This window comes from Lithobates pipiens, unplaced genomic scaffold (genome assembly GCF_037356315.1).
Source record: "Lithobates pipiens isolate NorthernLeopardFrog02 unplaced genomic scaffold, aLitPip1_a1.2 Scaffold_8, whole genome shotgun sequence".
NCBI lineage: Eukaryota > Metazoa > Chordata > Amphibia > Anura > Ranidae > Lithobates > Lithobates pipiens.
Genome location: NW_027507903.1, coordinates 579,467,367 through 579,479,399, shown reverse-complemented (window position 1 = coordinate 579,479,399; position 12,033 = coordinate 579,467,367). Strand labels below are relative to the sequence as shown.

General features: G+C 46.4%; 1 protein-coding gene across 1 annotated transcript; it reads left to right on the top strand.

Moving 5' to 3' along the window:
• The first annotated feature begins 2,821 nt into the window (after positions 1-2,821).
• On the top strand, positions 2,822-3,841 carry LOC143963720 (beta-1,3-galactosyltransferase 2-like). The gene has a single exon (XM_077473433.1). It carries the CDS (start codon positions 2,822-2,824, stop codon positions 3,839-3,841), a length of 1,020 nt encoding a protein of 339 aa, XP_077329559.1.
• The last annotated feature ends 8,192 nt before the right edge of the window (positions 3,842-12,033 follow it).

Below are 12,033 nucleotides of genomic sequence, written 5' to 3'. Positions count from 1 at the left end.
GCTGCCTTCCTCTAGCTTAGAATCATCATCAGAGCCTACAAAACACTGGGCATCCTCCTGGAGTATGTACCCAACACTGTGCTCAAACAGTTCAGGGGACTCCTCAGGAGGACATGGTGGGTCTAGGGAAGGAGTCACTGATGATGACATTGAGATGAGGGAAGAAGATGCATTGGCAGCTTCTTTGCTAGTACCCTGGGTCTGGGTGAGAGAGGATGAGGAGGATGAAGAGGGCTTGGTCATCCACTCTACCAAGTCTTCGGCATGATGCGGCTCAACACGTCCAGCTGCCGAAAATAAGGACAAGCCTGTCCCATGGCCATGTGCTGATGACGATGCACTGCGTCCATGACCAGCACTGTTGTCTCTAGACACAGAGCCTGCTTGCCCTCTTTTATTGGCTCATGCCTGTCTGCCTCTCCTTGTTGGCCTTCCAGACATGGTAATGGCCTGCAGGGAGATGGGAAAACCAACAATTGGGTAGTGTATATTGTGCTGGAGGCACGAAACACCCACTAACTCCTGCAGACGCCTTTATTATAGAACACCAGCAATAAACGGTAGATACAAGTGTATATTGTGCTGTGCTGGAGGCACACAACACCCACTAACTCCGGCAGATGCCTTTATTATAGAATACCAGCAGTAAAGGGTAGATATAGGTGTATACTGTGCTGTGCTTGAGGTACACAACACCCACTAACTCCTGCAGATGCCTTTGTTATAGAACACCAGCAATAAAGGGTATATATAGGTGTATACTGTGCTGTACTGGAGGCACACAAAACCCATTAACTCCTGAAGATGCCTTTATTATAGAACACCAGCAATAAAGGGTAGATATAGGTGTATACTGTGCTGTGCTGGAGGCACACAACACCCACTAACTCCTGCAGATGGCAGATGGCTCAATTAGAGAACAGCAACGAAGGGTAGATACAGGTGTATTCTGCGGTGCAGGCACACAGACAACACCCAGTCACCCACTAACTCCTGCAGATGGCAGATGGCTCAATTAGAGAACAGCAATGAAGGGTAGATACAGGCGTATTCTGCGGTGCAGGCACACAGACAACACCCAGTCACCCACTAACTCCTGCAGATGGCAGATGGCTCAATTAGAGAACAGCAATGAAGGGTAGATACAGGTGCATTCTGCGGTGAAAGCACACAGACAACACCCAGTCACCCACTAACTCCTGCAGATGGCTCAATTAGAGAACAGCAGTAAAGGGTAGATACAGGTGTATTCTGCGGTGCAGGCACACAGACAACACCCAGTCACCCACTAACTCCTGCAGATGGCAGATGGCTCAATTAGGGAACAGCAACAATGGGTAGATACAGGTGTATTCTGCGGTGCAGGCACACAGACAACACCCAGTCACCCACTAACTCCTGCAGATGGCAGATGGCTTAATTAGAGAACAGCAACGAAGGGTAGATACAGGTGTATTCTGCGGTGCAGGCACACAGACAACACCCAGTCACCCACTAACTCCTGCAGATGGCAGATGGCTCAATTAGAGAATGGCAACGAAGGGTAGATACAGGTGTATTCTGCGGTGCAGGCACACAGACAACACCCAGTCACCCACCAACTCCTGCAGATGGCAGATGGCTCAATTAGAGAACAGCAACAAAGGGTAGATACAGGTGTATTCTGCGGTGCAGGCACACAGACAACACCCAGTCACCCACTAACTCCTGCAGATGGCAGATGGCTCAATTAGAGAACAGAAACAAAGGGTAGATACAGGTGTATTCTGTGGTGCAGGCACACAGACAACACCCAGTCACCCACTAACTCCTGCAGATGGCAGATGGCTCAACTAGAGAAAACTCAAAAAAGCAATGAAGGGTAGATACAGATGTATTGTGCGGTGAAAGCACACAGACAACATCCAGTAACTCCTGCAGACACCGGAACACTACACAAGGCCACCGCGCTGACGGCTTTATATAGTGTGGGACGTGTACTACACAGCCTGAGCTATAATTGGCCACAGGCATCCTGCCTGTGGCCAATCATGGCTCTCCTCGCTGTCGGCGCTGTGATTGGCCAAGCATGCGGGGTCAAAGTGCATGCTTAGCCAATCATGATCTAGCAACAGCCGATGTTCGAGTTGAACGTGCGTTTGACTCGAACACCAAGCTCATCCCTACTGATGACCCCACAATAGGGATAAAACTTCCACGGAAGGGAGTTTAATAAACCACATGGCCATTCTCTAAAATTAGAAGAAAAGAGGTTTAACCTTAAACTGCATAGAGGGTTCTTTACTGTAAGAGCAGCAGGGATGTGGAATTCCCTTCCACAGGCAGTGGTTTCAGCGGGAAGCATCGATAGTTTCAAAAAACTATTAGATAAGCACTTGAACGAACACAACATACAGGGATATACAGATGGACACAGTGAGGCTACAGATGGGCACAGTGAGGCTTCAGATGGGCACTAATGATACAGTTGGGTACAGTGAGGCTGCAGATGGGCACAGTGAGGCTGCAGATGGGCACTGATGATACAGGTAGGCACAGTGGGGCTGCAGGTTTACCCAATAGCTGCTGCATTTTCCACCCTAGGCTTATACTCAAGTCAATATGTTTTCCCAGCTTTTTGTGGTAAAATTAGGTGCCTCGGCTTATATTTGGGTCGGCTTACACTCGAGTATCTATATGTAACTGCCTAGAAACCCCTATACAGCATAATAAGTATAGAGCGAGCTAATAAGTATAGAGCGAGCCCTGTTTTTTTGAGCAAAGTACTTACATGTAGATATTCTTTTATCTTTGTGCAGAGGTTCCGGAGGGATTCAGCTCAATGGAACGGCGCTGTTTTGCGAGGATTTCTATCTCCCTTCTGTTCACATTGATATTTGTATCTGGATATCTGTACTTTGAAAGTGAAGACTGGCTCAATAAAAGATTGATGATGTTTCAGGGGCATTTAAATGACCAGGAAATCCCTCCTCCTGTAAACAACTTGACCTATCTGGGCTTCCAACACCCTCTGGCCCCCCCTTACCCTTACCCATACAAGTTCCTCATCAACCAGGAGAACAAGTGCAAAGACCGAAGCCCCTTTTTAGTCATAATGGTATTTGGTAGGTCTCATGAAATCGATACTAGGCATGCCATTCGAGAAACCTGGGGCAATGAGAGGAATTACGATGTTGACGTGGTGAGGATCTTTTTGGTTGGTCTTCCAAATTTCGTTGTGAACAGAACCCAGAGGATGCTGGAGAAGGAAAGTGAAGCCTTTGGGGATATTGTCCAACAAGACTTCATGGACACTTACAATAATCTTACTTTAAAAACCCTAATGGGCGTGGAATGGGTTGCTAAATTCTGCCCGACAGCCAGCTATGTGCTGAAAATAGATGATGACATGTTCCTCAATGTAGACTACCTTGTCCACCAGATTCTCAGTCCAGAACTTCCAGTCCGTACCAACTATTTCACAGGGTATGTATTAGAAAATGTAAGACCCCTGAGGGTTAAAGGAAACAAATGGTATGTCCCTAAGGAAGTCTACCCCAATGACACCTACCCACCCTACTGCTCTGGAGCCGGCTATGTCTTTTCTGCAGACATGGCAAAAAAAATATATGATATATCACAGGTGCTTCGAGTCATAAACTTGGAAGATGCTTTTATGGGAATTTGCCTTTATGAACTCCATATTGCACCCATTGTGCCCCCTCCAGGTATATTCAATTTTATTCGGATAAATTATAATCGTTGTCAATTTAAGAAGCTCATTACAGTCCACAATTATGGGGCTACTGAGCTGAGGACAGTATGGGCAGATTTTTGGACCAACAAAACTTTAGGATGCTGATCAAAGGCATTTAAATATTTTACAACTCATGCCGCGTACACACGAGCGGACTGTATGGCGTACTTAGTCCGTCGAAACACATTTCAGCGGACAATCCGCTCGTGTGTGGGCTTCAGCTGACTTTTTCAGCGTGCAGTCCGGCGTACTAAGAATTTCGGATTTTTCGAAATTCTGTCCATCGTACTTTGGTTTCAGCGGACAATCCGCTCGTCAGTATGCTAGTTCGACGGACTAAGAATGGCGCATGCCCAGAAAGGATTTACACGGCGGAAGGGTGCTTTGCTGTGTCTTGGACTTCCTATTTCTAGTCCCGTCGTACGTGCTGTACACGTCATCGCGCAAGCTTTCGACGGACTGTTTGTGCATCCGTGTGTGGTCAAGTCCGTTCAGTCGAAAGTACAACAGACTGTCCGTCGGATTGTATGACGAACTAAGTACGCCATACAGTCCGCTCGTGTGTACGCGGCATTAGGGACATGAGAGTGCTGGACTTTGCAGTATCCTGTATGCACACCAATTTTGTTTCACTAGGTAGCATCCAACTGTAAGGCTCCATGCACACTGAAGCTCAAAAAAGCTTTTTCTGGACACCAGATTGCTGGCAGAAAATGCTGGTTGAAAAACGTGCTTTTAACAGCGTTTTGTACTAGCGTTTCTTAGCGTTAGGGTTTTGGGCGTTTTCAATAAAAAATAAACAGAGGACACTCCAAAAATCCCACAGTACATTCCAAACTCCCACAATGCATTGAAAAAATAGAATGCCGAACACTAATTAACGCAGTATGAACGTTTATCCGCTTTTGACGTTTTTAGGCGGTGAAAACGGCACTTTGAACGCAAATTTCTGGCGTTCAGAAAAAAGTCCATAAACTCTACTGCTCATTAAAGCTAAAAACGTCCATGTGTGCATGGACACATAGGCTAACATAGAGTGGAGTTTATGGGCTTTTAAAAAAAAAAAACGCCCAGACTCCAATAAACTGCAGTTAATGAGTTCCAGTGTGCATGGAGCCTTAGGATTTCCTCTGTATAAGGAGCTAAAATAATTAAAGAGACCTTGCCTTTAAAAAAAAAAGGTTTATACTTACTTTTCTGAGGGGGTAGAATCTAACTAGGGTTGCACTTTTGGTCAAGAACTCACCAATATCAAGTGCCAATACCATTTGTGGTGCAAATTGAGCCCATACAAAATGAATGTGCTGAAATCACACTGCAAATAATTGCATGCAATCTGAACAGGAATGTGGTGTGATTCCTGTCCTAATCACATGCGGTTTCCTCCACCGCTCTTGTGTGATCCCAGTATAGAAAGGCAGGGAAGCGCCATCTTAGGCTGGATACACACTATACAATTTTCTGCAGATTTTTTTTTTTTTTTTAAACTCAAAACGGATTTTATTGGTACAAAAATACACACAGGTCATCACATAATCAGCGCAATATACATATTCAAGCATCACACATATAAAGGCACATTTCACTTATCAAAGTCATACACCACAAGCGATATAAGTCATCTCCCTATTCTAACATCACACCACATGTACAAATCAAGACTGTCCATTCGGGCCACAGCCCCAGTGCCCCCTTGCCCGCCCTCTAAAACACCACATTCCCCCTTATAGCCTCCCTTATACTCCCTAAATAAACAACCTACCCATAACCAGCTCCAAGGGTGACAGCCCGGGGGTATCAAGCCAGGGTCCCCACAGTCGTTCAAATCGTCCCGCCCGGCCCCTGTGTTGGTAAATATACTTTTCCATGCTTAACATGTTCCCCATCTGAGTTATCCATTCCTTTAACCTCGGGGGGTCACTTGCTCTCCAGTGTTGAAGGATAAGTTTACGTGCTTGAAAAAGAGCTCTCCCCAAGGCCTCCTTAACTGGCACCTCCAACGGGAGGTCATCCACCACACCCAAAAGGCACACCTTTGGATCCTGTGGAATCCGTACCCGGAAGGCCCCATTGAGAGTATCAATGACCCCTGACCAATATATATGCAATTTGGGACAGCGCCAGAGCAAGTGTATGAGGTCTCCCCTATCCCTGGCACACCTGGTACAAAGGTCCCCCTCCCCAATCCCCATCTTATACAGTCTAACCGGCGTGCGGTGCACCCTCATGACAATGTATAGTTGCGATAAGCGCTGTGCCGTATTCAGTGAGCAACCCTGTATTGCCTGTAAGGCCTCCGCCCATTGGTCCTCCTCAAATACTCCCACATCCCTTTCCCATGAGGCAATTACCCTTGCGGGGAAACCCGGCATAGATGCATTTAGTAACATACTATAGGAACTGGATATAAAACCTTTGAAACTGGTAACTTCTGTCACATACCGAAAGATTGGGGTGGGAGATTGCATCCAGGGATTATTTCCAGCCTGAGCCTTAACAGCATGGCTCAGTTGCAAATAATAGAAGTACATGCCCCGAGGGACGCCATATCTTTCCCTCAGTTCTGCAAAAGAGAGCAGTTTACCCCCAGAAAAAATTTGAGACATGAGAGTCACTCCGCATCGCCTCCAACGTTCAGCACAAGTCAGACCAAGCATCTCCCCGTAATACCGATTATGCCATATCGGGCTATACTCCGTGAAGCCCTCCACATTTTGCAATTGACGTGTTTTATTCCATATTTTTTGAAGTAGGGCGTACGATGGAAAGAGCTTGTTGGACTTGGCGAACGACAAGGCTTCCAGGCCAGCCACCACCCCGTCCGAGCCCGCGCTATGTGTCAGGAGAGCAGTGGCGGGATTACCCACCCCTCCCCCAGTTTCCCGGCCGTTTGCTATGGCACGGGCAATATGTTGTAACTGTGCCGCTATATAATAGCAGATTTTTAATCAGGCAGAAAATGTGCACTTGCACTACATGGTTTTGGTAAATCTAAAGGAAATGAGGCAACAAAAGTTGTATATTGTGTATGGGGTCTAAGAAGTGCAGCAAATGACAAACAGCTTATTTTAAAATGTTAAGTTATCACAGCTCATGAGTTAAAAGTACATAATATGCTGTATATACTGTATATATGGCTGTGTTGAAGCAGAAGTAAACTCCCCCCCTCCTATGCTGCTTTTCAATTAGACCATTATATTAAATTCTTCTGGCACATTATACAATATATATTAGCTCCAATCGCATGTTCCTTACTGTGTTTAAGTTGTGTTTAAGTTGTTTATACATTTTTTTCTCCCAGGATAAGCCAGCACCATATTAAGTGCTGTTTTCCGTGTCTATAGTGGAAACTACTTCCACCCCTCCATGTAGTTCTTGCTATAATCTCGCGCATGCGCGATCGTTTTTCAGCTAAACCTCCTAGTTCCCGAGGTTGAGAATGTAGTCTCGCGGTATTGGAGTGCAGTCCTCATTGCTTAAAGGACTGACAACACAAAGGGCATGTTTTGAATTGTGTGAGAGATAAGCATGCGCCAGTGAGGTCATTACAGATTAGAGATGAGCCAAACACTTCCCGATTCGGTTCGCACCAGAACCTGTGAACGGACCGAAAATTTGCACGAACTTTAGAACCCCATTAAAGTCTATGGAACTCGAACGTTCAAAATCAAATGTGCTAATTTTAAAGGCTAATATACAAGTTATTGTCCTAAAAAGGGTTTGGGGACCGACTCCTGCCCAAGGGGACGTGTATCAATGCAAAAAAAACTTTTAAAAACGCCCGTTTTTTTGGGAGCACTGATTTTAATGACGCATAAAGTGAAAAGAAAAAAGTAAAATATTCCTTTAAATGTCGTGCCTGGGGGGTGTCTATAGTATGCCTGTGAAGTGGCACATGTTTCCCGTGTTTAGAACAGTCCCTGCACAAAATGACATTTCTAACGGAAAAAAAGTAGTTTAAAACTGCTTGCGCTTTTAATGTAATGTCTGGTTCCAGCAATACGGATGAAAATCATTGAGAAAAATGGCATGGGTAGCCCCCCGTGCCCATTACCAGCCCCTTTGGGTCTTGTACGGATATTAAGGGGAACCCCGTACCCAAACTAAAAAAAGGAAAGCCATGGGGCCCCCAGACCCTATATAATCAGAACAGCAGTATACAGGTGATGCAAACAAGACAGGAAGACAGGAACTGTGTAGGTTTGTTGTGTTAAGTAGAATCTGTTTGTAATTTTGAACTGGTACATTTTTAAAGTGTAGCTCCAGTCCAAAAATCTATTTTTAAGCTTTTTGGAAAACATACCATCTTTTTTCATCTCACTTCCTGTTGTCTCCTTCTGTTTGCAAGTAGGAGACGTTTGTAAGTTGGATGTTTGAAAGTAGGGGACTGCCCTATATGCTCTGCAGGAATTTGGGCCTAAGGTGTTGGTGTTTCCACAACACTGTAAGCCCTCACAGTTACTCTTGGTGGGCGCTAGAACGCCCTGCTGTGAACTATTATATCAAGAATTGTAATTACATGCCATTGTTGAACAGTGGTAGAAAAATTGGGCCTTTGGTGGTGGTGGTGGTGCTGGTGCCACAACACTAAGTCCTCACAGTTACTCTCGGTAGGTGCTGGAACAGACCCTGTTGTGAAATATTATATCAAGAATTGTAATTACATGCACCTGTTAAAAAGGGCCTGAAAAATTGGCCTTAGGCACTGGTGCCACAACACTGCAACACCTCACAGAAACTCTAGTTGGAGAGCAGGAATGAGCCCTGCTGCAAAGTATTGCATCAAAAATTGTAATTACACGCCCCTGTTAAACAGAGGCTGAAAAATTGGGTCTTAGGCACTGGTGCTGGTGCCACAACACTGCAACTACTCACAAATATTGTAGTTGAGCGCAGCAACGAACCCTCCTGCAAAATATTACATCAAAAATTGTAATTACACGCCCCTGTTAAACAGGGGCTGAAAAATTGGGACAGCATAACAGGATAGTCACTCAGCATCAGCATATTCTTGAAGGGATATGACATTTAAAAAAAAAATTATTCAGTTACATCAGCTTCAGATGCTTGGTAGCTGGTGGTGATCCAAGACTGATTCATCTCTATGAAAGTCAGTCGATCAACCGAGTGGGTGGACAGGCGCACCCTATGATCGGTTACAAAGCCTCCAGCAGCACTGAATGTGCGTTACGAAAGAACGCTGGATGCAGTACAGGTCAGTACCTCAACTGCATACTGTGCAAGCTCTGGCCAGTGATCCATCCTCAAGACCCAGTAACCCAGAGGATTTTCGTTGGGAAAGGTATCCAAGTTTGACCTTGCCCCTAGGTATTCCTGCACCATGTAAATCAGATGCTGGTGATGGTTGCTGGAACCGGTCATACCTTGGGGCTGCGGATTAAAAAATTGTCTGAACGCATCGGTCAGACGGCCACCTTCTCCACCGCTCCTTCTGCGACTGACCAAAGCTTCAGCAACACCTTGTCCAGGACCAGGAATTTGTAACCTCCCAGTCTCTGGGAACGCATTGCACAGACCTTTCTGCAAGGCCTCCCGGAGATGTCTCATCCTCTGCTCCCTCTGCGACGGCAAGATAAGGTCGGCAACTTTACCCTTGTACCGTGGATCAAGGAGAGTGGCCAGCCAGTAATGATCCCTCTCCTTGATCCGCTGAATACAAGGATCCTTCCTCAGGCTTTGCAGGATCAGGGAGGCCATGCAGCATAGGTTAGCTGAGGCATTCAGTCCGGAGTCCTCTGAGTCACTAAGGACGACATGATCCGCAGCCACCTCCTCCCAGCCACGTAGAAGTTCATGGGTTTCTTGGGACTGTAAATCATCCCTAAAAGACTGCTGCTGATGCTGAGTGCCAGGCTCCACCTCCATGCTGACACAGGTGTACACTGTGAAGGTGGCACAATACACCGACTGTAGCTGCTGCAGCTGCCTGTGTTATAGGATCAGAACAACATCAGCAATTGGGGTAGCTTCAGGTAAACACTGTACAGGGGGCACACTACACCAACTGTAACTGCTGCAGCTGCCTGTGGTATAGGACTAGAACAACACAAGCAATTGGGGGTAGCTTCAGGTGTACACTGTGCAGGTGGCACAATACACCGACTGTAACTGCTACAGCTGCCTGTGGTATAGGACTAGCACAACACCAGGAATTGGGGTAGCTTCAGGTGTACACTGTGCAGGGGGCACAATGCACTGACTGTAACTGCTGCAGCTGCCTGTGGTATAAGACCAGAACAACATCAGCAATTGGGGTAGCTTCAGGTAAACACTGTGTAGATGGCACAATACACTGACTGTAACTGCTGCAGGTGCCTGTGGTATAGTACCAGAACAACACCAGCAATTGGGGTAGCTTCAGGTGTACACTGTGCAGGGGGCACAATACACCAACTGTAATTACTGCAGCTGCCTGTGGTATAAGACCAGAACAACACCAGCAATTAGGGTAGCTTCAGGTAAACACTGTGTAGAGGGCACAATACACCGACTGTACCTGCTGCAGATGCCTGTGGTATAGTACCAGAACAACACCAGCAATTGGGGTAGCTTCGGGTGTACACTGTGCAGGGAGCATAGAGAGACAGTGTCTCTCTATGAGCCACCGCAACACACTACGCAAGGCCGCCATGCAGGCGGCCTTATATAGTGTGAGGCGTGTACTAAACCCCCTGAGCTATAATTGGCCACAGGCATCCTACCTGTGGCCAATTACGGCTCTCCTCACTGCCGGCGCTGTGATTGGCTAAACATGCAGGTCATAGTGCATGCTTGGCCAATCATCAGCCAGCAATGCACTGTGATGCCGCAGTGCATTGTGGGCTGTGAGCGCCACACGAATATGGTGCAAACGGCACATAAAGTTCTGGCTTTGCCGAACAGGCGAACACCCAGCTCATCCCTATTACAGATAACAGTATGGATTACAAGCAAACTAAGCAAGTAAGGTGACATCTGAGTACAGCGATTAATAATGCTTTTAATGCTGATTTATATGTGCTAAAGTGATGGGAGAGAGTTTACTTCCACTTTAAGTTAATGCCAAATATGTAAGGCCTTAAAATCGCATGTTTGCAAAACCGTGAAAAACTATGATTGCCAAATTTGCAAATAGGTACACATTAACCACTAGAGATCCATGTTATAGCCGGATGACGGCTACAGCGCGGACCTGCTTTACCGTGACGACGTCAATAGAGCGACCTGCGCGTCCCCTGAGACTCGCCTGATCACGGATCGGAGCAAGGGGTCGATCCCGACCCCTTACGACGTGATCAGCTGTCAGCCAATGACATCTGATCATGTGACACAACAGAGCCGGTAATCTGCTATTTTTCCTCCTCGTGCTGACAGCGCGAGGAGAGGAAAAAAAAGCCGATCACTGGCGGCCGTAATCGGGACATCATTCCCGATCATGGCCAGATCATCAGTGCCCACCTGACCCCTGCCAGTACCACCCAGATATTAAAAAAGTGCCCCCCAGCAGTGCCACCCATCAGTGCCCATAGTGCCACCCATCAGTGCCCATAGTGCCATACATCAGTACTCACAGTGCACCTATCAGTGCCCACAGTGCCACCTATCAGTGCCCACAATCTGCCTCCACAACAGTGCTGCACCTCAGTGCCACATATCCATGCCCATCAGTGTCATCTACCAGTGCCCATCAGTGCCACCCATCAGTGCCCAGCAGTGCCACCTATCAGAGACACCTATCAGTGCCCATCAGTCCCATCTATCAGTGGTACCTATCAGTGCCCCTTAGTGCCATCCATCCGTGCCACCCATCAGTGCCATCTTATCTGTGCGCATCTTTGCCCATCAGTACTGCCTTATCTGTGCCTATCGGTGCCACCTTATCTGTGCCTATTAGTGCCCACCAGTGCCGCCTATCAGTGCCCACCAGTGCCGCCTATCAGTGCCCACCAGCGCCGCCTCATCAGCGCATTTCAATGAAGGAGAAAAATGACCTGTTTGCAAAATTTTATAACAAACTATTAAACATGATTTTTTTTTTCTTTTATTTTGCATCTTTTTTTTTGTGTTTAGCATAAAATAAAACTCCCAGCTGTAATTAAATACCACCAAAAAAAAGCTCTATTTGTGGGAAAAAAATTATAAAAATTTCATTTGGGTACAGTGTTGTATGGCCGCGCAATTGTCCTTCAAAATGCATCAGCGCTGAAAGCTGAAAATTGGTCTGGACAGGAGGGGGGTTTAAGTGCCCAGTAAGCAAGTGGTTAAAAACCTTTACAGCTCATCAGATTATAGATAGA

Excerpts from the sequence above, each read along its gene's own strand:
- LOC143963720 (XM_077473433.1), top strand. The coding sequence starts at position 2,822 with ATGGAACGGCGCTGTTTTGCGAGGATTTCTATCTCCCTTCTGTTCACA.